The 26611-nt window shown below is 36.1% G+C and overlaps 9 protein-coding genes across 9 annotated transcripts; 7 read left to right on the top strand and 2 right to left on the bottom strand.

The window, feature by feature from the left end:
• The first annotated feature begins 1810 nt into the window (after positions 1-1810).
• B0P05DRAFT_563969 (uncharacterized protein) lies at positions 1811-5107 on the top strand. Its single transcript, XM_051580774.1, has 6 exons — positions 1811-2422; positions 2536-2712; positions 2770-2973; positions 3028-3457; positions 3508-4703; positions 4752-5107. Exons 1-6 carry the CDS (start codon positions 2078-2080, stop codon positions 5040-5042), a joined length of 2643 nt encoding a protein of 880 aa, XP_051429629.1. The 5' UTR covers positions 1811-2077; the 3' UTR covers positions 5043-5107.
• A 110-nt stretch (positions 5108-5217) lies between these two features.
• B0P05DRAFT_500188 (uncharacterized protein) lies at positions 5218-7224 on the top strand (the record flags this gene model as incomplete). Its single annotated transcript, XM_051575428.1, has 4 exons — positions 5218-5346; positions 5391-6063; positions 6115-6535; positions 6585-7224. Coding segments are annotated over 4 exons (1863 nt in total), but the record flags the coding sequence as incomplete, so codon positions are not given.
• A 1-nt stretch (position 7225) lies between these two features.
• B0P05DRAFT_563978 (serine/threonine-protein phosphatase 4 catalytic subunit) lies at positions 7226-8562 on the bottom strand. The gene is made up of 7 exons (XM_051580775.1): positions 8520-8562; positions 8352-8475; positions 8213-8303; positions 7799-8161; positions 7681-7748; positions 7421-7621; positions 7226-7373 (listed from the first exon to the last, which is right to left on the bottom strand). Exons 1-7 carry the CDS (start codon positions 8534-8536, stop codon positions 7320-7322), a joined length of 918 nt encoding a protein of 305 aa, XP_051429631.1. The 5' UTR covers positions 8537-8562; the 3' UTR covers positions 7226-7319.
• Positions 8563-10622: 2060 nt separating this feature from the next.
• B0P05DRAFT_563985 (S-adenosyl-L-methionine-dependent methyltransferase) lies at positions 10623-11698 on the bottom strand (the record flags this gene model as incomplete). The annotated part of the gene is made up of 1 exon (XM_051580776.1): positions 10623-11698. A coding segment is annotated over exon 1 (830 nt), but the record flags the coding sequence as incomplete, so codon positions are not given.
• Positions 11699-12121: 423 nt separating this feature from the next.
• On the top strand, positions 12122-15725 carry B0P05DRAFT_563988 (armadillo-type protein). The gene is made up of 15 exons (XM_051580777.1): positions 12122-12202; positions 12270-12334; positions 12388-12446; positions 12503-12607; positions 12657-12734; positions 12784-12837; positions 12898-13041; positions 13086-13162; positions 13212-13287; positions 13341-13490; positions 13548-13658; positions 13709-14227; positions 14276-15182; positions 15231-15339; positions 15384-15725. Exons 2-15 carry the CDS (start codon positions 12295-12297, stop codon positions 15544-15546), a joined length of 2592 nt encoding a protein of 863 aa, XP_051429633.1. The 5' UTR covers positions 12122-12202; positions 12270-12294; the 3' UTR covers positions 15547-15725.
• Positions 15726-17623: 1898 nt separating this feature from the next.
• On the top strand, positions 17624-20544 carry B0P05DRAFT_563993 (transitional endoplasmic reticulum ATPase). The gene is made up of 5 exons (XM_051580778.1): positions 17624-17736; positions 17796-18067; positions 18117-18382; positions 18469-18888; positions 18935-20544. The coding sequence occupies exons 1-5, from the start codon at positions 17708-17710 to the stop codon at positions 20426-20428; spliced, it is 2481 nt and encodes an 826-aa protein (XP_051429634.1). The 5' UTR covers positions 17624-17707; the 3' UTR covers positions 20429-20544.
• B0P05DRAFT_480744 (diadenosine tetraphosphate hydrolase) lies at positions 20544-21168 on the top strand (the record flags this gene model as incomplete). The annotated part of the gene is made up of 5 exons (XM_051575141.1): positions 20544-20644; positions 20688-20692; positions 20748-20806; positions 20857-20973; positions 21019-21168. 5 exons carry the CDS (start codon positions 20544-20546, stop codon positions 21166-21168), a joined length of 432 nt encoding a protein of 143 aa, XP_051429635.1.
• A 161-nt stretch (positions 21169-21329) lies between these two features.
• B0P05DRAFT_575933 (uncharacterized protein) lies at positions 21330-23091 on the top strand (the record flags this gene model as incomplete). Its single annotated transcript, XM_051581671.1, has 3 exons — positions 21330-22119; positions 22170-22571; positions 22625-23091. The coding sequence occupies 3 exons, from the start codon at positions 21330-21332 to the stop codon at positions 23089-23091; spliced, it is 1659 nt and encodes a 552-aa protein (XP_051429636.1).
• A 1790-nt stretch (positions 23092-24881) lies between these two features.
• Positions 24882-25642, top strand: B0P05DRAFT_592190 (uncharacterized protein; the record flags this gene model as incomplete). Its single annotated transcript, XM_051582969.1, has 2 exons — positions 24882-25089; positions 25302-25642. The coding sequence occupies 2 exons, from the start codon at positions 24882-24884 to the stop codon at positions 25640-25642; spliced, it is 549 nt and encodes a 182-aa protein (XP_051429637.1).
• Between the last annotated feature and the right edge of the window lie 969 nt (positions 25643-26611).

Consider the following 26611-nt stretch of genomic DNA (forward strand, 5'->3'; position numbering starts at 1 on the left):
CTTAAGTAACTAAAATTCAATAGAACTATCCACATTTGCATACGTGCATATGAAAATTAAACAGTTCTGTTACTTATATTAAGTATACAATAAAAATACAATAAAAACACAACAAACATGCTATCTCATTTTTTCTATATCAATATTCAAACTTAGTAGAGCTTCTTGTTGCCTTCTAAAAGACATTCATTTATTAAACGACTACTGGTTTGAAATTTTTGGACCGAGGAACGAAGTACTTTAAAGCAAGAACGAACAGATATTGGTTCTAGTACTGTTGATAAGTTGTAATTTTTGAACAGAATTGCATCTTGTAACTCTAACTTAGATTGGCAGTATTTTTTCTTTTACAAGGATTTTGAACTTTTCAGTGTCGACTTGAAAACCCTGTGACAATGTCAATGCCTTTATTTCTTTAGAAAAAGCCTAAAAACCCATCTATGCTTCATTGCATATAGGTCTAGTACAAAAAAAAAAAAGTTCAATGTAAGGGCTTAAAACGGTGCATGCACCATTGTTTTGACTCGAGTGTTCATAAATAATGTATCTTTTGATGATTACGCATTATCGCTTTTGGAAGAACACAAGCCAAATACATAGTTTATATTGCCTTTATAGGTTGGAGAAAAGGTATTTTTCAAACAAAATCAGCTAGTACTGTTTTATCATTGAGTTTCATATCAAAGATCCGAATATCTGTTTCAAGTAGCTCACATAATATTTTTCATTCTCGGTAAGTTAGAATATATGCATACGAAAAACAGGTCCAACTCAAGAACATAATCCATTTAATGATGCTGATAAGTCTCTGTGGATACCTTGAAGGATTAATTGTACAAATCGTTTTTTTTTTGTTTACTGTAATTTGGCGTTTTGTTGTGCTATCAAGCCCGATAATTATTGAAAAAGTAAGAAAAGAAAGTTCTCTTATGACATACAGTCTTGTATGATAAAAAGGACAATATCATCTGAAGAAATGATAAAATCAACTAGCATCGTCACTTTACTTGGATTTTACAGACAGTACTTGCATGCTGCTGAAACTTAAAAGTGGTCTCGAATACATTTGGTGCTACCATATCGAAATGAAAATCAGTATCACTCATTAACTTTAATATTTGCCACTATCAAACATCAAAGTTTGTATCTTAAAATACAACAAAAAAAGGGGGAGGTAGGCTGAGACAATATCTATAATTCTTTTTTTTCTTCAGGTATTGGTGTGGCACCGTTTAAATGTCAAATAAAAAGATTCCCTCCTTTGTTGTCACTCCTTAGATTATCCGAAAGCCTTCTAGAAATCACATCTTTGGTAATACTCCCCTGATATGTTTTATAAGCTCCCTTTTTTGTCTCTCTGCTAATCTGTTTAAAACGAATCATATCATTCTCTACAGAATGTAATAACGATACATAGCATAGGCAAAACGGCCCAAATAGGAAAACCGTATACATATAAATCCAGGAATTTGTTGTAACACCTTGTAGCTTTCACAAAATATGTCAAATACTATGCTTATACAGAATCTTACTTAATTGAATCAGCAGAGACAAATAGCAATAGATAACATAAAAAATACCATCATGTATAGACATATGTACTGCAGGACATCATGTATTTATTACTTTACTTATAAAACGATCAAAAAAGGGAGGAATGAGGAGAAAAATAGGGGCAAAAAAAAAGTCATATTCATTTATTTATTTATAATTCTCTTTAACCTTCTTTCTTCTGTTCTTTCTTACCTTAGCCATTAGTTCCTTTTTGTACTTGCGTGTTTGTGTGTGTTCGTGCGTTTGTGTGCGTGTATATAGACCATCTTATTTCAGTGTATAATTATTACTTTTTTTCTTACACATTTAATCCACACAAACACAAACCCTTTATTTCTGTTAAAAAAGGACAACTCGACAACGACAAAATCTAATTTATTTTGCAACAATAAAAAATCAGCGTAAATATTTGTACATCCATACACACACACATATATATATATATAAATATACATAGAAAATATCATTGTATGTTTCGCTGAACAAAATCATTTAATACATTATAACAGACGAGACATTCTCTATGAAATCAATACCCACAAAAGAACATTCACTCATAAATTGTTGCTGTTGCTGCTGTCATTGCTGTTGCTATCATCAAACACAGTCTGTTCCTCCATGGAAACCAAGTGTCGACTCACTATGCTCATGCTGTAGCTGCACATCAACCATAGAAAAAGAAGACAAAGGAATGCTAGCAGAATCATTAATATCGACTGGAGGTACATTATCAATTGACATAAAGTTATCACCAGAAGAAAATGCAATGCCAGATGATGAAAAGATACAGAAAAAGAAACTTCATGCTATTGAAGAACTACTTCAAACAGAACGTGATTATGTTCAAGACTTAAATTATCTGATTCAAGTAAGTTTATACAAAATGTGTCTGCCTTCTCCCCTTTTTAGTATAAATACATCTCTTTCTTTTCTTCCTTCTTTGTCCAACACTTCTTTAACTATCTTTTCTTTTGTTAATAGATTTGCTTGAAGGCATTAGCTCGTCAAACATGGATTACTAAAGAACACAAAATTATTATCACTCGAAATGCACAAGGGATTTTCAACTTTCACAAGCAGTTTATTATATCTTACACACTGGATACTTCAATGTCTGATTACAACTCCTCTATGATTGCCAAAAAGTTTCTTGACCAGGTAGCATTGTCACGTGAAGATGTATTTATAAGCCATTTACCTTCTTTTTTTTCTTAGATTAGTCAGTTTTCGCTATATAAATATTACTGTGATCTGCACGCAGAAGCATGGACCCTATTTTCAGAGTATCGAGATCGACCTGAATGGTCAGGTTTCCTTAAAGACTGTGTAATGCTCGATTCTTGCTTTATCCCTTTCACTCTTGCATCAAATAGCCTATCACAGCCAAAAAAGTTGCAATTTGAAGACTACTTAATCAAGGTGAGCCTCCTATTTTTTCTTTTATTCGTTGGTTAACAATCAATCCATATGCAGCCTGTACAGAGAATATGTCGATACCATTTGCTCGTCAAAGAAATTATTCGCTATATTTCTCCTCAAACTGCAGAATATGATTTATGGAGTGCTGTGTTAAACGAGATGCAGGACATTGTCAGCGAAATTGATCACCTCAAGCAACAGAGAGACATGAAGGAGCGTACAAATCGATTTATTGAACGTCTTGATAGCGACTGGAGAATTAGTAGGCGACATGTAGCTCAATTAGGCAACTTGTTGATTGCAGGTGCCATTGAGGTGACCTATTCTGCTTTAGGTCAAAGTGTTTCTAAACCAAGATATCTTGGATGCTTTGTCTTCAATACCTACATGATTATGGTGAGGCCAAAAAAGGTGATTAGCTACGAACCCAAACATTGGTTTCCTCTTCATTTAGCTGATTTTGAGGACCTAGCAAACATTGAAGGTAAGAAAAAAAAACATTTTAAAAAAACCAAAAACTTATGTTGTATGTAGGCCAAAGAGAACATTCATTTGTAGTGAGATGCAGGAAACATACCTTTGCTTTCAGTGCAAGCTGCTCTCAAGAAAAGCAAGTCTGGGTCAAGAAAATACAGGAAGCTATTTTATACGCAAGGAATGAATCTGCAGATGGTGCCCTTAAATCACATGACTTTATTATCTCTTCCTTGCCCAATATCCCAAGTAAGCAGTCTCCTCAAACAGTACGTCTCTCTCGGTCTTTTAGCAACATGCTTGATATATCACTTGTGTCCAACAAGAACAGCGAAGAAAGTGATATTATGCTTGATGCAGCATCTTTTCTTCGAAGGTCTTCTTCAACCAATCTCGAACTGAGTGATCAAGCCAACATGAAACCTACTCTTGGCAAGAAGTCATCTCAAGTCACACTCAAGAAGCGGTATTCGGCTGACTATTCTACTTTTATCAATCGGCGCTCTCAAAGTAGTTTTCATCTCAAGCCAAGAAATAATTCTGAAATGTACATCAAACCCGAATCTTTTGGCAATCTAGTTACACGTCGACGACCCAATTCGCTCGACTTGCTATCTTCTGCTACCAACAATAACATGATTGGTAAAATGTCATTGCAATTCAAGAACAATCATCAAAATGCTTTTCGTGTGACCGTAGACCATAAGCTACGTGATGTGTGCACTCAGGAATATCTGTCTTCAAGAGCATGGCACATAAGAGACAGAGACCAAGTCACAGGCGATCATTTGGCTGACAATGAACTCCTGAAAAAACGCAAGTCTACATCGTTTATCAGAACTTCTGCCTCTAGCTTCTCGCTCATCAAAAGAGCAACAAGTGATACAAGTAAAACAGGTGTCGCTCAAAACTCAGAATGTGAAGTGCCTTCTATGACAAGCTCCTATACAAGTTCAATTGAACGCTCTGCTTCACCCATCAACCAACGGCTAGAAAAATCCCAGCTTTCTAATTCATCAAATCAATTGCTTAGAAAAGTCTCTTTTAATCGAGGCGAGTCCCCTTTTTCATATGATAGCGAATCGAGCTTTGCTAGCAATCTGTCTGTTAAGCGACTTGAAAGAAGCCCAAGTCGAAAACAAATCTTGGTCGAAAAAGTTCTCAGAAGAATAACGAGTTTGCATCAAAAATCACCTTCTCCAACTAGTTTTGATTCTTCTGTTCGTTCTTCATTCGGCTTTGATGACGAAGAAGAGGTAAGTATCGCTCAAGATAGCCATCCCTTACTCATCAAATTTAAAAAGGCGGTATTGAAAGCAACACGACACGAGGAACTGGCCCATTTAAAAGTAGGTGATCGACTTGCAGAGGAGACAAATAGTACCAAAAAAGAAAAACAGATCGTTGCTGTCCTAGGTGATCACCACAAAAATCGTTCAACTGGTTCTTTTTCTGCTTTTGCATATGCTTCTACGCCTGTTCCTCTTGAAGAGCCAGTCAAGAAGAAAAAAAAATGGAAAACAAAACTAAGTTTGATACGTCCTGCAAGTTTTTTGAGAATGACAGCGAATAGCAATCATTCCACTACTTTCTAGTTAGTATGTACACATTTTACCTAATCTTGTATCATAATAAACAATTTAATCATACACACTTGAGCCATATTCGTAGGTGTAGAAAATAAGATACTCCTTAATCATATATATAAACAATAAGCTGTTGATCTCTCTGGGGTTTTCTTTTTCTTTCTTTTTTTTTTGCCTCCTTTTTATGTTTCGTCACATTTCGAAAATAACGGCTTCAAAATTCAAATTCTCATCTTCAACAAACAATCATACAAATGAAGATGCTTCATCTCGAGACATTGAATCTTGGCTAAGAGAGGTTCAAATAGGTTTTGTATGTTAGAATAAGACATGACTAGAAATTTATGCATAATTTAGGATGCTCTGTTAGATGACCAATTGATAATAGCCGAAGACATTTTCACTTGCAAACAAAAGAAATTTAGTTGCAGCCATGCTAAATCACCATTTCATGCCTTTGGATATGCTTTCTTGGTCTACACAAAAGCCATGTTGGCTTTAGAGAGAACGAGGATAGATGAAGCCATTCAATGCGTATCCAAAGTTCAAGCATACTTGAAGCAGAAGTTGAATAGACAAAAGACAAGAAATAGCATGATAAAGATGCCATCCTATAGAAACAATAGCTTGTCCGGCTCTTGTTCTGTACCATTGGATATGACAGATTTAGATACACATGAATTCAAGAAGCATATCGAATTGCTTCATACTAACTGCATGCTTATGTCAGCAACGCTTCAATTTCTGTTGAATAGTTGGACAGACACCATGAAAGCAGCCTACGATCTTTACAAATCATTCAAGTTCTATGAGCAATTGTTTGAATGCATTCTTCAATTAAAGTTATCAGATCCTGAAGTCATCTCAAGCCCTGATAGAACACCTGTTAAAAAGCCATCAAGAAGGTCATTGTCTTGTCATCATTCAGACCTGACAAATTGCAAGCAGTTGTACCAAGATACACTTGAACATGGCGCTTACTTTGGTATTGGTCTATTTAACATGATTTTTTCATTGTTGCCCTTCAAAGGTAGATAAACAAAAAGTGTGTTTCAAGATATGTATTTATGTTTATTTTTAGTTGGCAAGGTACTCAACAATCTTGGATTTCATTCGTCAAGATTAACAGCTATCCGCCTACTAAAAAAGTCACAGAAAAGCGATACAATGTATGGATCTTTGAGTTCGCTTGTGCTGCTTTCGTTTTATGCAAACATCTCCATCTATATTCAGCCACAAATCAATCAATTCTTTCTGTTTCAAGATGCAAAGTCAATATTAAAAGCAATGAGATGGAAATATCCCAATGGCAAGATCTGGCAATTGATAGAGGGCAAATTTGAACTTTTAGAAGGTCATCAGAACTCAAGTATTGCATTTCTTAACAAGGCCAAAAAACCTACAAGGAACTCTAGTCATGAGGACGATGATTCTGTATTGAGAAATGCATCGATTACAGAATTTGCACAGTTTCGCTCGTTTGCTATTTATGAAATAGGCTGGTAATACCTAGAAACAGGGAGAAAACAAACATATTAAAGTTTTGTTTAGGGCGTACATGTATTCTGGTGATTATTTTCAAGCCATCGAGGTCTTTTTTTGTCTGGAAAGTATGTGTAACTGGTCACGTATTTTCTACCATTATATCTCTACTTGTTGCATGATTGCTGAAGGTCTTCATGACAAAGCAGTGCTTGAAGTCAAACAGATCATAAACATGTTTGAACAAAAGCGTAAATCATCCAGTCGTATGTCGAGTAATGAGCACTATGCTGAACTCAAGGTACAATCATGGCTTGATGCCTCAAATAGCCAAGCCATATCGCTCAAGGAAACACTGCAACAGATTATTAATCCTGTCTGGGAATTAGTTTATCTTTGGAACGGTGCGCGCTATTGGCAGTGTAACATCGTGGATGAGATTAAACATCGTTCTCAATCTTGCAAAGACCCTGTACTATGTTTGATTGTAGGCGTAGTCTATCGTGATAAGGATAAGAATATAGAATTAGCCATGGAATATCTGAATTTAGCATTGCTTAAGGATAGCTGGGCAATGCCTTATGCCATGTATGAAATAGCAGCTACACATTGTGCCTTATTAAAATCTAATCAAGACAGCCATCCTGAAGAAGTAAAAATCATTGTGTCGGACTGGATCCAGTGCATTGAGAGATATTATGTACAAAATACTCAAGATATTGAATGGGAAACACGCATGCAAATCAAATGTCAATTATTATTAGAATCATGTAGTCATTAAAAGATGCTTTTTTTTTTTCATTATTAAAGGAAATAATCGGGTAATGATTTCTTCTGTGCCACGCCTCGGAAGTCCTGCTATATAATGGTTTAGCCAAAAGTACTTTTAATGGTATTATTTGTACCTGAGGCGCTGCTTCAAATAACTTATACTTCTTAGTCAGATAATCGTCTAATTCCAATATCGCAGCAATATTTCCACATCTATAGCAGTAGTTGGGTGCAGACCATACTGTCACAATTGTATCGTCAAACATTGGTTTATATCCCTCCATAACCAGTTGATGTGCACGCGCAATTAAGTCAAGTCCATTTGCATGTAAAAACTAGAGAGCATAAGAAAAAACATATATATGTATATATATATATATATAAAAGCACATACTCCTCGCACTACATCTGCACCGAATAAATATCCTGCACCTCTAGGGCTATAGCCCCAACCATCAATTTCTATCATCAAGGCATGAATAAATGATGTACTCTTTCTATCTCGATTCTACCTTCTGGATCAGACCAAAGAAGGTCACACATAGCACCATCATGAGGTACTTCTTGTTTTCTATCAATAGTTCGAATCTGATCCAAGGTATTTATACTTGGTGAAAGACCGCCATGAACACAAAAGACCTTGTCATCAATAATTGCACTTAGACTCAAGTAATCAAAAATTTCGCAGCAGTATCGCCACACATTGGCTGATCCAAATTTACGCGTACATTCATCATAAAAACCATATACTTGGGTGATTTGTCTGCTTTCGTGATTGCCTCGTATAAGTGTGATTCTGTCAGGGTATCTTACTTTAAGTGCTAGTAATAAAAGGAATGTTTCCACTGAATAATAGCCGCGGTCAACGAAATCGCCTAACAGGAAACAGATAAATACACACAGGCGCGTATATAGTGTTGTTTTACCCATAAATAAATAGTTCGTCTCTGGACATTCGCCACCTACTCGGAATAGTTCTTTCAAGTCATGAAATTGACCATGAATATCACCACAAATCTAACCATAAGCTTTAGTAAGCCATAAAGATTACGTAGCCAATATTACAGTGACAGGTGCGTCTACTCGTTGAACGTTGCTTTCTTCAATAAGAATTTCCCTGGCCTTTGTGCATAGCTCTTTCACTTCTTGCTCTGTTATGATCTCACCTCTTCGAAGTTGTTCTAGTTGTCTAAAAAGAATGAGCGTCAAACAACACCATCTTGTTTTTCTAACCTATCAAGATCAGCCATTTTTATGTATATGAGAGAAAAAAGAGAGAAAAGACACACAAGAAAAAAAAATCGCTCAGCCCAATAAATAAATTATTTTTTTTAACAGTGTTTATTTCTTTTGCGATTAATAGTACAATTGATACTATCACAACAACCATGGCTTTCAATATAATTAAGCTCGTTTTGACTATATGCTTCAATAATGGAACGAAGGGATTGTATTTCTTTGGTCTGTTTCGCCACAAGTGTCATAAGGGTATGAATTCTTTTGATATATTGTAATTCAGTTGGTGTTGGAGGTGGTCGTGTGTCCACCATAGGTTCTTGTGGAGAAGTTTTATTGCCATAATGATGTATGTATTGATGGTAATTTGATAATCTGTTACTTGTTGGGTCACTTGTATCTACAATCATAGGGAATCTACCATCTTCAGGAGTTCTTTTTTCGTCCAGAATAAAGTCAATAGTTTGCTTTTCTTGTTGTTGTTGTTGTTGTGTTGATGAGCAGAGAGACATGATATATGTTTATGTATTATTATATAGAAAGAAATGAACTGTACAAAAAATAAAGGGGGGATATATAGCTTATGAAAGGAAGTAGGGAAAGAATAAATAGAGATGATGATATATAGAAAAAAAGAAGTAATTGAATATATATAAATATATATAAATATATATATATATATTATATGTTAAAGAAAAGAAAGAGAAAGAGATGAAATAGAGAATTAGATTAGAGAAAACACGGTGTATTTATATGAACATCATTTATGCTATTGTATGGCTGAAAAATAAATAAATAAATAAAATCTGAAGCCTCATATTTAAAGCCCATATTTCATTAGAACAATAAGAAGTTATCAATCAATCAAATCACATCATTCAACATACAGAGGTGCTTATTTTCTTTTTTAATGACTTATATCTTGTCAATGAATAATAGAAAGAAGTGTTCTTTCACTTGAATTATTGTATGGTTATGATCTTATTTTTTTTTTTTTTTTTGCTAAGCCGAGTTTTTTTTTTCTTTTTTAAACCGAAAACGCCACTGTTGTTGTACTGGCAACAAAAGATACTTGTGTTACTCGGGTTAAATTTAGATTTCAAATTCACACACAAGGGCTTTATCGATATTTGTTGTTTAAGAGAAAGGACCAAAAGGACCACCTTTTGCTTCTTTATTTGGACAATCTTCTGGACAAATAGTTTGAAGCTTGTTTATAACAAAAAAGCCTTTTTTGTCGTTGAATGATATCACAATTAGGTACGGCACTCGCTAAAAAAAAAGAGAAAAAAAAATGTACAACCTTGTCCTTATAGTGTATTTTCAAGCCTCTTTTACAAACCTTAATTTCCTTGTATTCTAGAGTGTCATGTTAGCGGAAATAAACACGATGGCTTGCCCCTCTATTGATGCCCATCATCTTTGACAAGACGTGGCTAATACAAGTAAATCATTCTCTTTGTATATGGCTTGAGTTGTGTTAAAACGGAAAACAAAAGCAAGCATTGTTGCCATAATGTTCACTATCTGCATTTTAAATTCTGTAATACACTCGAATAGGTTTCACCTAATCTTTTTGTTGAGCACAGATAGACGCATTTTTTGTCATCAAGCCAATCGGTCCATCTACCTTTAGATTCTGAATAATTTAGCCTAAATAAGTGTTTTTCCTTATTGTTCTCTATTCATTCTTCCTCCCTTTCTCACTGCTTCTTATTGTAGGAACAACCTATGCCTAGACAAGAATAGTTTTTTTTTCTATCTTGAGATGTCATTTCACAAACGCCATCACTGTGTTCAAGGCGATTAGCGCTTCCCATATCTAGACCGATCAATAGAGTTATCTTCAAATGACACACATAAAAAAAAATTGTCACTTTTAGGAAAACCTCGAAATTAAAACACTTGAGACTACTTTCATTATATCGGTGTATGCATAATAAGAATAGAATGAAGCCAGTCTTCAATCAACTTGGTGTGATTTGCATATCAATCAATAAGACTCTATTTGTATATTAAAGCACTTGATCAATAAGACGTTGATTGCGAATCGATATATCACTAAATAACTTTTGATCCCATTTGGCATATTGCACACCTAATATGTTTTTCTTTTTTGAATAAATTTGGCAGACAATTTATTATATATTGAAGTGTGAGTTTAATATATGTATTACAAATGTTTTTTTCCTCTATATTTGAAGCATTACGACAAGTGAGCTTTACATTGCTCAATAAATCCGTAATCTATTCATTCTTTGATAGAACCAAGACAGTAGGCCATTCCAATTCAACAATATGTTTCTTGTCCTTGATATCCATGACTTGCATGATTTCTTGAATGAGTTTGTCTACAGGGTCTTCCTTGCCTTTGTTCTCAGGGTCCTTCATGTAATTGGAATAAGCAGAAGAAGTTTTCATATAGTGACCTAGTCCTTCTATGGACATGGAAATAACCATGAGCGAATAGTCAATGACTTCACTCTTGTGTGTGACGTCTTCCGAGGGTGGTGTAATGTACCAGGTTTGATGCTTGAAAGGGAATTCAATGTCGCGATACATGTTTCGGATGAAGCGCAGATTCTGGTTAGAATACTTTTCAAAATCACCCGTATGTAATGCTTTAATTAACTCTGTAGCTTTAGGTTCATTTTTTATGACAGGATAAAAATAACCAAAGACAGCTAATGTGCCTGTCTCTTTTTTAAGTACGCGCTTCGCTTCTTTGAAGAAAGCTGCGTGGTCAAACCAATGGAAAGCCGTGCCTGCGGTGATCATATCAATGGAATGATCTTGGAATTGGGATAGATCTTCTGCACTACCGACTTGGTAGGTAATGTTATCACGAGCAGCAGCATTATTTATTTGCTCGCTTAAAGGATCAATGGCATAAACATGTTTAAAAGTATTGCATATCTCAATGGCAACTTGACCCGTGCCTGTACCAACATCAAGAGCCAGATTATTCTGTCCTTGATGTTTAGCATGAAATTCGAAAATAAAATGGTAGATTTCAGGATTATAAGTAGGTCTGAACTTGGAATATTCAGCACCAGAATAATCAACACAGTTAGAAGACATTTGCAAATTTAAAAAAGAAGTAAAGAAAAAAGAAATTGGAACTGTGTGTTTGTCTTTAAATACGTTGAAAAGCAAAGCTATAAATAGACCTCTGTCTGCTGCGACATCATATAACACGGTCAAGATTTAAGGTATCGGCGAGTTTTTTTCAAAAAAGTCTAGACTCACCTTCAAACATAATTGTTTTGTCTTGATGGTATCAATGTACGCGTTGAATTTATATAAGATGCGCCAAAATGGGTTTCAGCAAATTTGAGAAAAATTTAGTGAATATTTAGCTAATAAAACACTAGGCTGGTCTGTCTTACAGATATTGACAGATTTATAGATTTCTTTAGATTTAGACAAAGATCTTGGTAAGAATACACTGGTGACATATAAAAGCAAACCATCTAAGAAATAGAAACAGAAAATCATCTCTTCATCTACGTCACCAAAGACGAAAAATTTGGTGTGCAGAATTTGACTCTTTTTTTTTTCAATTCAGTGATTGGTGATTTCCGTAACAAATTTGGACCTTCTTTTTTTTTCTCTCTCTTTTTTTTTCTTCACGCTTTTAATTTTTTTTCTTTTTCCTGTAGTTTCGTCTTGCTATTTAGGTAAGAAAAAAAAAAACGACCGTGTTTTTACGTGTTTGTACGCGTATTTATTCTATTGCATATCTAGTCTTATTCTCGAGAAAGAAATAAAAATGGACGCAGCTACACTTCTTGCCAACACTTTATCTACTGGTAAAATAAACTCTTACTGGCTTGATCAAGAAAGCTTACTTTTGTTTTTATAGATCGTGCTTTGCGTGAAGACGCCACACAAAAATTAGAACTATTTGCTCAAGAAAACTACGTAAGCTATTCCAAAAAGTTTTAGACTATAATACTGAAAAAAAAATTTGTTTGTAGTCAAACTACGTCGTTTCTTTGTGCCAAATCCTTGCTAATGAGCAAGCAGATGATTCTATTCGTATGTCTGCTGGTCTTGCACTCAAGAACAGCTTGACAGCAAAGGTAACATAAAAAAAAAAAAATAATGAGCACATTGTAATCTTATGGATAGGAATATGCTCGTAAAGAGGAATTTAATCAAAGATGGCTTTTATTAGCTGAAGATCTTCGTATTCAGATCAAGCAAGGAGTAAGTGCATTTGGTTATATGGAATATGTAAATCAACTATTTTTTTTAGGTTCTTCAAGCTTTGGCTTCACCCAAGAAGCCTGTAGGCAACATTTCCGGACAGGTAAGCAAAATAAGAACACTAACCTATATCGAGTTACTCACTCATTCAGTCTGCCTTTAGGTCGTTGCTGCTATTGCTGAAATTGAATTACCTTTAGGAGGATGGCCTGATTTGATTCGAATCATGCTTGAAAATGTTCAAACTCCAGATGCTACTTTGAAGCAATCCACTTTACAAGCTATTGGTTATGTCTGCGAAGCAACTGTAAGTCCAGATAAGGCCAAAAGATATGTATTTATGTTTGATAGGATCCTATGGTACTTGCTGCTCAATCAAACGATATTTTAACTGCTGTTGTTCAAGGTGCTCGTAAAGAAGAACCAAAGTAAGTAGTGTATCTTTGACTAGTAGAAAATTTTAATTATTCAAATTAGTCAAGAAGTTCGTCTTGCTGCCATTAATGCTTTGATCAACTCTCTTGATTTTATCAAAGAAAACTTTGAACGTGAGGTAAAAAACGCGTCCTATTTTTTTCTATGAAAGGAAATTCACAATTTCTTTAGGGTGAAAGAAACTTTATCATGCAAGTTGTTTGTGAAGCTACTCAGAGTGAATCCAGTGATGTTCAAGTTGCTGCTTTTCAATGCCTTGTTCGTATCATGCAAACTTATTATGATAAGATGCGTCTTTACATGGAAAAGGCTTTGTTTGGTGTAAGTTACTTATGTTTATTGTTTCCAATGATTGACTTTTTGTCTAAAAACATATAGCTTACTGTTGCTGGTATGAACAATGAAGATGACCGTGTTGCTTTACAAGCTATTGAGTTCTGGTCTACTGTTTGTGATGAAGAAATGGATTTGAAGGAAGAATTACTTGATGTATGTTTACCATACTTTTTTCAGGACATTTTTCTAACTTTCTTTTTCAGGCTCATGAAGCTGGAGAACAGCCTGAACGTGAAAGTTATCACTTTGCTGAATTAGCTTTGAACGATATTCTCCCTGTTCTTTTATGGATCCTCACCAAGCAAGAAGAGGATTACGATGAAGATGAATGGACTGTCTCAATGGCTGCTGCTACCTGTCTTTCTTTGCTTGCTCAATGTGTTGGTAATGCTGTTATCCAGCCTGTTGTGCCTTTTATTGAAGCCAACATTCAAAATGAGAACTGGAGACAACGTGAAGCTGCTGTCATGGCCTTTGGCTCCATTCTCGATGGACCTGATCCTATTGTGTTGACTCCTTTGGTTGATCAAGCTTTACCTACTCTTATTTCCATGATGAAGGACTCTGTTGTCCATGTCAAGGATACTGTTGCTTGGACCTTAGGTCGTATTTGTGAATTGCTCATCAACTGTATCAAACCTGAAATTCACTTGAATGAATTGATTTCTGCTCTTGTTTATGGCCTTCAAGATAGTCCTAGAATCGTTGGCAATTGTTGTTGGGTAAGTTGTTGCATCGGTTATATTTGTTGACTCCATTTTTCTTTTTAGTCATTGATGAACTTGGCTGAACAATTGGGTCCTACCATTGGTGATAATGTCCCTACTTCTCCTCTCTCTGTCTTTTTCGAAGGCATCATTACTGCTCTCTTGCAATTTACTGAGCGCTCTAACAATGAAGCCAACTGCAGAACTTCTGCTTATGAAGCCATTTCTACACTTGCCATGTGTTCTGCCAATGACTGTATTCCTACTGTTCAAAGAATTGTGTTGACTATTTTAGACCGCTTAGAGACTACCATGGCCATGGAAAGCCAAATTCTTGATGCAGATGACAGAGCCAGTCATTCTGAACTTCAATCTAGTTTGTTGGGTGTCTTGACAAACTGTATCCGTCGTCTTTCCCGTGACATTAGTCAGATTGCTGACCGTATCATGACAGTTGTCCTTCAATTATTGAACAACCAATCCAAGCAAGCAACCACCACAGAAGATGCATTCCTTGCTATTGGTGCCTTGACCAGTGCACTTGAAGCTGACTTTAGTCGATATGCTGAATCCTTTGTGCCTATTCTCTGCACTGCTCTACAAAACCCTGCTGAATACCAATTGTGTTTCATTGCTGTTGGTTTGATTGGTGATATTTGCCGTGCTCTTGGTAAAGATGCTGCCCCTTACTGTAACAACTTGATGCAATTGTTGGTTACCAACTTGCAATCACCTATCCTTCATCGTACTGTGAAACCTGCTATCTTGTCATGCTTTGGTGATATTGCCTTGGCTATTGGTGATGCTTTCAGTGGATACTTGGAAATTGTGATGATGGTGTTACAACAAGCAGGTAGCATGCGTGCCGATAGAGATAATTATGATATGGTTGAATATGTCAACACATTATACGAAGGTTGTGTGGAAGCATATGTGGGTATCGTTCAAGGTTTAAATGGAACTCCTCAAAGTAAATATTTGATAGCCTATAGACAAATTACTCATGATCTAATTCTAGCTGTCTTGTTATTACCTTATTTGACTCACGTCTTTGAATTCATTCACATTATTGCTGTTGATGTCAACAAGACTGATTCTCTTACAAGATCTATCATTGGTTTATTAGGGTAAGTTGATAAGGTATAGATGAGTTATATTCACCGCTATCCAGTGATCTTGCAGAGACATTCGGTGCACAAATTAAGGCTCTCTTCCAACAAGAATGGATCCCTGTTTTGTTGCGTGAAGCCAGAACAAGTCGTCATTATGGATCAAGCACTAAAGAGACATCGCGTTGGGCCAAGGAGGTGAGTGAAATCAATACTGCTGTATAAACTGACATTTCTTTTTAGATGATTAAACGTGCATGTCAGTAAGAATAAAAGAGAAAAGGACATCGTTTTCTCAACTTTATATATCTTTTATTGTTTAATAATTCTTTTTTTTTCTTTCTCTTTTGTATTCATAACTACACACATCCAATCTTTGGCTTGACTTTTTTTTTTTTTTTTTTATATTCTGCACAACACTCACCCACTCACTCACTCACCCACAACTCACCCACACCCACACCTTACCCAATGACACCCACTCACCCACACATCTACCCATATTTACACACTACACAACCCTTTCCCCCATACATTTTTTCTATGAAAAAAGAATAAATATCCCCCCTCAAATAAACTTTCCCCATAAACATATATTTACAACAAAACTTTCTGATGCACCTTTTTTTTTTTTAATGTAATACTGTTCTATGAGTAAGGCATTTTTATGCATTTTGTAATTTTTAAGACTGCCCCTTTCTAGCCACAGTTACACGGACCATCCCCTCTTTACACGGTATTCTGCGAACATTTCCGATAGAAGGTGGTGCATAAGAAAACTGTTATTCAATGAACTTGATAATATCAATCTATCTATTAATAGCTTACCTAATCAGCATAACTCACAACATATAGACAGCTTACAAAAAATTAAAAATTAAAAGAACAACTAGTCTTAATTACTCCTAATATCGATCACCTGAACAATATGCTGCAAGGAATTTGAAACGTTTTATAAAGCCAAGCAGATAATAGAATTATTCTCATAGACATACATAACCGATTCAGAACTCTTGCCAAACAAATAAGGTCACAAGTAGTGGAACTGCAGGACACAACCACCCAAATCATAAGCCAAACAAGAGACATTAGAACAAATATAGTCTAACAACTACAAGATATTTACCAACAATTTAGACAAGATCACAAAAAAATCATAGATAGACTAATTGAAGGCAAAAATACCGAGCAACAAGTAGAACAAGCTAGACAAGATGTAAACAATCAACTGGAACAACAAAGACTAGCAAACATCTATTTCGAAAATCAAGCCTCTTATATCCAACTGACTAGAGCATTAAATACCTTATTAGAAAATTTTGCTCGTAGACAACAAGAACTAGAAGAATTTGCCGCTAACAATCAACAATCGATAGAAATAAACGCATATGCAAATAGATATTTAGACTTAGACAACATTAGGCAAAATTTAGATAACTTAGGAAATTATATGTCAAATCATTCTCATAGACTCTGAAGAAGAACTGGCCTTCAAGCTCCCTAAAGTTACTAGCACTACATTTTAGCCATATGTTTATAGAAGAGTTACTCTAGGCCCAAACAAGCTTAATCGCACCATAGTGAGTAGACCATACAGATAAAAAGCTTTTTTTTAATGTTGAAACTAGAAATTTAACAATTATATGCAAGCAATTTTTTTTCAGATTTTGATCTTTCCAGAAAATCGGCTGGATCCGATGAATACCTGTATAATATACCTTACTTTAATACCTTGCATCGAGAGACCTCACAAAACTATGACTCTAATGTAGCTCAAATTATGCTACAAATTACAATGTAGAATGAACAGCAATATCCAACCCTCATATGACCAATTCCAGACAAGAAATACATGGACTCATTGTTTTATTGAATCCAATAATCATCGTGTTATCTTTCTGCTAGAGTGCGATCGTACTGTCTATGTGTTGAAGCTGTGCCCCCAGTGTTCAGTAGCAAAAAACATGACCTAATAAGTCATCATTTCTTCTACCGTGTTCATTCAAGACTAATGTTTTAATATTGGAACCGAGATGTGAACGCTGCATGTAACATAAGAAGCATATTATATGAGTATATACGTTCGAGCTATGACAATAACAGCAGGCCACAGCAGCTCTCAAGAGGTTAAGATGATCAAAGTGCTTAGAAAAGTGCCATTGAGTTTAATGGTAAGTCTTTCGCAAGAATAACAGTCCCTAACGCTGATGTCATCTTTTTTATGGCGTATTTACGTAAAGCCCGCTCCAAGTCGCATTAAAGAGAGAAAAAGAAGCAGATAGAAATTGAGCTTACGCGTTCGTGTGATAATAAATTACATTCTTTATTTTTTTCAGTTTTTTTTTCTTTTTTCTTTTTTTTTATCTATTTTCAAACTTATACAAACATGACAAGTGATAACAAGAATAAGCTTTTGTAAGTGAATAAAAAGAGAAAAAGAAAAAAAAGAAAGAAGGAGACTAACAAAATGATAGACCCAACTCTGGTATTGAAGATACAGAAGTTGATCCTAGCCACGACCCTGCCACTGCTATCTTGCGTCGTAAGGCTGCACCCAATAAGTTGATGGTGGATGATGCTACCAACGACGACAACTCTGTTATCACACTCTCTACTGCTACTATGGAAAGGCTTCAACTCTTTAGAGGTGATACAGTTATTGTTAAGGGAAAGAAGAGAAGAGATACTGTCCTTATCGTATTGGCTGATGATGAAATGGAAGACAACAAGGCTAGAATCAATAAGGGTAAGCAAGCCTATACTAAAGACACGTCATTCAACATTCCTTTTTGTAGTTGTCCGTAACAATTTACGTGTCCGTCTTGGTGACGTTCTCACATTACATCCTTGTCCTGATATTAAATATGGTAAACGTATTCAAGTTCTACCTATTGACGATACCGTGGAAGGCTTGACTGGTGATTACTTTGAAACCTTCTTGAAGCCTTACTTCTTGGAAGCATACAGACCTGTACGTCAAGGTGATACTTTCCTTGTTCGTGGTGGTATGAGAGCAATTGAATTCAAGGTGATTGAAACTGATCCTGCACCTTATTGTATTGTAAGTTTAAAGAGGGAAAAAAAAAAGAGAGAGAGAGAGAGAGAGAGAAAGAAAGAAAACAGATTAATCATTGATATAATCTATAGGTTGCACAAGATACCATGATTCATTGTGAAGGTGAACCTCTTAAGCGAGAAGATGAAGAACAAAGCTTGAATGAAGTTGGTTATGACGATATTGGTGGTTGTCGCAAGCAAATGGCTCAAATCCGTGAATTGGTTGAATTACCTCTTCGTCACCCTCAATTGTTCAAGTCTATTGGTATCAAACCTCCTCGTGGTATCCTTATGTTTGGTCCTCCTGGTACAGGTAAGACCTTGATTGCCAGAGCTGTTGCCAATGAAACGGGTGCCTTCTTCTTCTTGATCAATGGTCCTGAAATCATGTCCAAGATGGCTGGTGAATCAGAAAGTAACCTTCGTAAGGCTTTTGAAGAAGCTGAAAAGAATGCTCCTGCTATCATCTTCATTGATGAAATTGATGCTATTGCTCCTAAGCGTGAAAAGGTAAACGATACTGAATACATAGCCATTTATTCATCCTATTATCTAGACCAATGGTGAAGTTGAACGTCGTGTTGTTTCTCAATTGCTTACCTTGATGGACGGTATGAAGGCCCGTTCTAATGTGGTCGTGATTGCTGCTACCAACAGACCCAACTCTATTGATCCTGCTCTTCGTCGTTTCGGTCGTTTTGATCGTGAAGTCGATATTGGTATTCCTGACCCCACTGGTCGTTTGGAAATCCTTCGTATCCATACCAAGAACATGAAGTTGGATGATGATGTTGATTTGGAACAAATTGCCTCTGAAACTCACGGTTATGTTGGTGCTGATGTTGCTTCTCTTTGTTCTGAAGCAGCTATGCAACAAATCCGTGAAAAGATGGACTTGATTGACTTGGAAGAAGAGACAATTGATGCTGAAGTCTTAGACTCTTTGGCTGTCACAATGGAGAACTTCCGCTATGCCCTTGGTGTCTCCAACCCCTCTGCTCTTCGTGAAACTGTCGTTGAAGTTCCTACTGTCAAGTGGAGCGATATCGGTGGTCTCGAAAACGTCAAGCAAGAATTGCAAGAAACTGTTCAATACCCTGTTGAACATCCTGAAAAGTTCTTGAAGTTCGGTATGAGCCCCTCCAAGGGTGTTCTCTTCTATGGTCCTCCTGGTACCGGTAAGACTTTGTTGGCCAAGGCTATTGCCAACGAATGTCAAGCCAACTTCATCTCTATCAAGGGTCCTGAACTCTTGACTATGTGGTTTGGTGAATCTGAGGCCAATGTTCGTGATGTGTTTGACAAGGCTCGTGCTGCTGCTCCTTGTGTCATGTTCTTTGATGAATTGGATTCTATTGCTAAGGCCCGTGGTAACTCTGCTGGTGATGCTGGAGGAGCTGGTGACCGTGTCCTTAACCAAATCTTGACAGAAATGGATGGTATGAATGCCAAGAAGAATGTCTTTGTCATTGGTGCCACCAACAGACCTGATCAAATCGATCCTGCCTTGTTGCGTCCTGGTCGTCTTGATCAATTGATCTACATTCCTCTTCCTGATGAAAGCTCTCGTAAAGCTATCTTGCAAGCACAATTACGCAAGTCTCCTGTTGCCGCCGATGTTGATTTGGGTGTCATGGCCAAGCACACTCAAGGTTTCTCTGGTGCTGATCTTGCTGAAATCTGTCAACGTGCTGCTAAACTTGCTATTCGTGAAGATATCGAAAAGGATATTGCCAAGGAAAGAGCACGCAAGGCCAAGGAAGAAGCTGGTGAAGATGTTGGTATGGAAGAAGATGATGATGAAAGTGAATCTGTGCCCGAAATCACTCGTGCTCACTTTGAAGAAGCTATGCGTTTCGCTCGTCGCTCTGTCAGTGATGGTGATATTCGTCGTTATGAAGTCTTTGCACAAAACCTTCAACAACAACGTGGTTTTGGTTCCTTCAAGTTCCCTGAAGGCTCAGCTTCTGGAGGTGCTCAAGCCATGGATGGTGTCAGTGGAGAAAATGGTTTCGGCCAAGAGGGTGGTGATGACGACTTGTATGCATAAATTAAATTTCTCATAATCATTCTTGAACATAAACTTTATCCCCCATTATATTTTTTTTTATTACAAAATCTCTTTTTTTGGATTGTTAAATAAACACATATTTTTATTCGCGTCAATGAGTGGAATTCAGTTTGGCGAGTTTAATGTTTCCCCTTCTGAAGTGTTTTATACAAGTCAATATTCTTTGGGCTTAGTGAACTTAAAACCTATAGCTGAGTAAGTGGGAAAAAACTACAACCTGTGCTGATCTTGTTCATAGTGGACGTAACTAAGCAGATCGTGCGAGATCGAGACTCAGTTGACTAAATACCTTGAATAGATGTCTTAGTTATGCCAAAGCGTGTGGTGCTTCGATATTCTGATTTGACTCTGGTTGAGGTATAAAAATAGCTTAAATGTACAGAGACATGTGACATACAGTTGTGTAGATTACAGACCTTACAAACGCGGCTAGTCGCATCTCTAAAGTTTTAGAGCAAGTGTATCCTCATATGAGAAATGGTTTTATTTGGCTAATTCAAGACGGCAAAGAGGCTGGTCAAACTGTAATGTTCGTCATGCTTTTCTTTGTAATTGATATTTGGCTTTAGGTACCTCATGTACATTTACACATTATACCAAAACGGTTTTCTGAATGGTCTCAGCATGGTATTGAGGATGTGAACAGAGTGCCTAGAACTTTGCATGACATGAAATTAGAAGCTAAACACTTGGAATCAATGCTTAGACAAAATATCTAAATAGATTAGTTTTGTGGCACTCTTTTGTTTTTGTTTAAAGGCTTTCCTTTTGTTCTCTTTCTTTTCTTTTTCTTCTCAAAAAAAAACTTTATTATATCATGAGCCAACCTACAACACATAGTCGACCATTGAGTCGATTTCAGGAACATTTTGACTATATAATGCCTCCTGTCGAATTATTGGATTCGGTACCTGGTGATCCAGAAAACAGCAAACAAACCAAATCGCTTACACCATTGTATGGTTTATCCAAAACTATGGATCTTCCTCAACTCGATATGAAGTCTGTTACAGCAGAGCTTTCTTCACCTCTTTCTGCTAGATGCCAAACCAAACCACCAGATCTTCCAATCAAATTAACCCAGAGTAAAAGCCAACCTGCTGTACGAACGACTATCAAAAAGGATACTCAGACTAGGACAAATACAGTAAGATCAAAGTATGCTTCCGATAACTATCAAACCATCAAACGTACCATGAACAGAAACCGAGCTGATTTTATCATCAAGCGTTATGAATCATGGCATAAATTCATCCTCTTGTTGTCTACTTGGATGTCAGATTTGGCAAAACAAAGCTCTCAATCAGAACGCAACTTTTCTACCATGCTAAAAGAGAACCGGACTTCCGGTAACTTTGGAAACGACATTTCATCTCCAAACTCTATCCATGCTGCCCTTCGTCGTTTCACAAAAGATTTGGTTTCACAGGAACAACACTATAGTCAGCGCCTCAAAGGGTTTTTCCCTCTTTTAGACTCATACAAAAAAGAATGTAGTTCTGCTATCAAACAACTAGGAAGTAGAAACGATTTGTGCTTGGATGAATTCTTAAAACGGGCTGGAGCTACCGCAAGTCTCATGGGACAATTAACAAGAGCTTGTGCTGAAGCACATTCTGCCATTGAAAAGGGAATTCAGCCACCAAGCGATCCTTGGTTGATTAATCTCTGTAAGCAAATAAGATTTTTATGTCAACTGTTACCTAACTCTTAACTTTAGATGTATTGAGACAGTTAAAAAAGGAAGTTGACGAAGAAAACAGATTAAGAACTTTAATGATACCTGTTCAACAAACCATATCATGTTTTGAAAAAAGATTACTCAAGTGTGTGGAACAAGCAATCCAGATTTGCTTTGAAAAGTATGGCGCGCTTTTGTCTGAGGATAAAGTGGCTAGTTTGCAAGCCTCACTCAATTTGGCAGTACAAGAAAGCTGGGACTCATTCGCCGCCAAGAACAAGAAGCAACTTGTCGATGAACAACATCCACACAAGCATTATCTTCACATTAACTATTCTTGCAAAAATGATCCTCTTGTCTTGACACTTTACAAAGGAGAAATGGAGCGTCGTTCGGGTATTCTTAACAAGTACACACTATGGTTCTTTGTCCTTACAGAATGTAAGTATAACAAAAGATGAAGAGAGTTGTACCGACCGTCTTTTTTTTTTTAGCTGGATTCCTTCATCAATTTAGACTTAATGATAAAGTGTCTCCAGAATTATCGATTTATATCCCAAAAAGCACTATTGTACCTAGCATTGGTATTTTCAACATGAATCCAGTCGATTTAGAGCAATTTAAGGGGAAGCCATATACTTTTGAGATCCAGTGTCCAGGTTCTAGTATGCTTCGAGACAAGACTTATACTTTCCGTACTTCTAGTTTAGAAGAAATGATTGCCTGGTGCAGCATGTTGGATAGAATAGCAAACAATTCACTTGATTTGATACCCAAACAACAAACAAATCGTTTATCAACAAGCATCTCAGAAAAGCCTAGTACTTTACAAATTCATGAAACAACACCACCATCATCTCCTTTTGGGGTGCTCAACATGTACAATCCCTTGCTTGTTTCTCCAGTTACCACTCCAGAGAGTAGTCCTATCAGCTTAAAGAGTGAGAGCTTTTTTTCATAAGTTAGTGGAAAATAAACAAGATCAAAACTAATAAAGAGTGATGTACTGTACACTCTTTATTTCCCAGAGTATTTGCTTAGCTCAAGTTGTAGTTCTTTCTAAGACAATAAAGAGTCATAAGTGTAATTACTTCTACAAAAGAGAATGATCATCTAAGGATTCAGATGTCAGGGTCAAGAAAAGTAGTCGTTTTTTTTTTTTTTTTTTTTTTTTTTTTTTTTTTTTTTTTTTTTTTTTTTTTTTTTTTTCAATCGACTGTCGCCACCTTACTTCCAAAATAGACTTTTTAGAAGGAAAAAAAAAAACGTTACTTTATTTTCACTTAATATTGAACAATGCCCTTAAAGAATGGCGTGCCTTAGTGCCTGTAATGTTGCAATTAACCAATGCATATAATGTGCAGCAACTATTATAATCCTTTTTTCAGATCCTGCATATATAACTGATCTGCTTAATTTGCAATTAAATATTAATGTTCGCATTATGTTTTTAGTTATTGTATGCAAAGCAATTCAATTTGATCTTAGATTGAACATAAAAACTCAATACATACTTTTTCTTTTCTTTCACTCTAATTAAACTGAAGAAAAATGAGCTTAAACGAACTGCATTATAATAGTGATGGCGATTTTCTGGCACCTATTCCTGTGGTTCTACGCAAAAGATGAAATGTTTTTAATGCGGACTCTAATGACAGGGAGGATGTTATAGAAGAACTTTAGCAACTAGAGGGAGCAGTATCTTTGCCTGTCACCTGGAAAACAAAGTTCAAAAATCTCGAAAATCTGACAGATAGACTCGATAACTGTGCCGACAAACAAAACATATTTCTGATCGGCTCAAGAATGGAAAAAATAAGATTTGTAAGTACAGTGATGGATCTAAGAAAATCAGAGATAATCCTGATATAAAGAGACAAGGAACGAGCTTCAATACTGGTTGCCCCTTCATGATTCGAGTTGCTTGTAACTCATTAGAAGAGTGCTAGTTTATTAAGAAGCCCCGCTCAGTTCATGAATATACTCATAATCATGAGTGTACTGAAGGCTATAACAGAATCACCCCTCAAGGAAAAAGAGACCTTTTGACTTCTTTTGACTGTTCTGTGATGACTGAAATACTTCAAAACAACTCTAGCATTGCTGAAGCAAGAAAGAACATCACTACTTTCAATGGAGTCCTAATCTATGACTACCAAGATATTGTTAATTGCCGCAATGAAGTCAAAGAGACTGGGAAAACAAGCAACAAAATAAATGACACAAAAGTTCTTACTGCTCAAATGGAAGATGCTGGATATTGAGTTCAGTATCAAGTATCCCAAGAAGAAGATGGTGCGCCTGTCATGTGGGGCAACATTTTCTTCACACACAGAAACATGATACACAACGCCAGAAAAATTAGGTCAACTCTTAATGATTGATGCGACTTACAAAACAAATAATATGGATATGTCTTTGATCTATGTTTATGGCGTAGACAATCTCGGTACTGAGCAGCTAAGAACTTTCCCCCTTCACCTTTGCTTTTGTATGTAACGAAGAAGAAACGACATACCAGTGGTTTTTGAAAAAATTGAAGTCAACCATTGGATATTCGCCCGAAAATGCACCATTGATTGTAACTGACAAATGTTTTTAATTGATGAAAGCATTGGAAAATGTTTTCCCAGAATAAGAGAAGCTATTATGCAGCTGGTATATGATGCAAAACATTAAGAAGCTTAATGAAGCTGGCTGTTTTGTCAATGAGGCAGTCAAAAGAAAAGGTGCATGAGTTTAGTAGAAAAGATGATACATGCAAAAGATGAAGATGAATTTGAAGAGTATCTGTCAAGATACTGTGAAAGTGCTTACAATCCAGACAATGTAACCGATTTCTTTGAGTTTGATACAGAAGAAGATGAACCTGTTTGTGGTGCCAACAAAGCATACTACTATTTGTATGACAATTCGATACCAATCAATGAGAAATGGACAGCTCATTTCAATTGCCTCAGTAAGCAAAGAGCTGAGAGCGGCCGTTGAGCATTAAAGAATGGAATGAGCAGACAAATATTGTACATCTTTGCAAAAAAAAAAAAAAAAAAAAAAAAAGAGCAACAAAAACAAGATATCCTGATGAAAAACAACAAGAAACTAAACAATATAAGAAACAGGGTCTCAAGAACTTCGCTTGTTGCTGTTCATGGCGCCTGTTGGGGCTAACAGAAGTTACTTGTTACTATTATGCCAAGACAAACTTTCTTCTGCCCTATTTACGCACTGTATTGTCAATGGGAAATGAAATTCTCAAACTCAACAACATCAACGAGCGCTGGTACTTGGAAGAGGCTGGTATCTCTGGAGCAAAAGATTTTTGTCTTACTCCACAGTTGACGAACGGTAGATTTTCATCTAATAAAGTACTCCTTCAGCAAGATAAACGACACGAACTTCTTGCCAAGCTCGAGATACAACTTCGTAAAAGCGGAAATGATCACCAAAAAATCAATTATCTTCAAGGTCTTGTAGGAAACGCTATTCAAGACTTCAAGAAATACAGCAGTTAGAAAGATCATGTAGTTGAAGTAGTTGATGAACCTACTAAAATACCAGAAAGCAAAATTGGACGTTCTGCAAAAGAACTTTGCTATAGTCTTTGGAAGAGAAAAAAAGAGTCAGAAGAAAACAAGAACTGAATAAATACAATCAAAAGTAACAAATGGAAAAGTAAAAACGTTTAAGGATTATCAATGCGTTTAATACTAACCGTCTTGAATTTCTATAGTTTATTTATGAACTTAGAAAGAACGAGGACGATATATCTTTGGAAAGTGGTGAAGTACAAAAAGAGGAAAGACAAAATAAAATGTCAAAACTGCAAAAGAAAGATAAAAAAAAGCGTTACTTTAACGAAAATAACTCAAGATTAAAAAGACATAGCTGAGACAAAGGCCTCTCAATCCGAAAAAAGAAAAAGAATCGCCACTTCAACTAAAGCTAAAACCTTCATCAATATGTTTGAGAATCTCGAGAAAGAAAGAGCTGAAAAAGATGCCATTGTTAGACAAGAAAAAGGCAAATATTAGAAGCTATATTGATTTTTCTATGAGTGATAACTGAACAAAATAAAGAAAATTGTATATTGAGTGAAATAAGTAACGAGATCTCTACGAATGCTTTTACAGGTATTATTGATGTAAAGTTTGCTATACGTAGTCAACTGCTGTCAAGTTATGACATGTGCACCAAGCTTCTTGGCGGAGCATACGATATGAAAAGCTGCAAAGATTGTATTTGCTTTGGAACCGAAGAAAATAGTGGCAGCAAAAAAACTTTCATTGATATAAGGACCAATGTTACTCAAGAACAGTGGTTTATGGCTCCTGAGTGTGCTCAAATTGCAGCCTGTACGCTTGGAGTACCTGTTGCTATCTATGATAACAGCGGCAGTTCAGTGACTTTTCCTCCTGTCATAGATAGAATCAATTCTGATGTGTATAAGGTGGGTTCAAAACCTCTCTCTTTACTTTTGCATC

Source organism: Gilbertella persicaria (genome assembly GCF_025201335.1).
Source record: "Gilbertella persicaria strain CBS 190.32 chromosome Unknown B0P05scaffold_72, whole genome shotgun sequence".
NCBI lineage: Eukaryota > Fungi > Mucoromycota > Mucoromycetes > Mucorales > Choanephoraceae > Gilbertella > Gilbertella persicaria.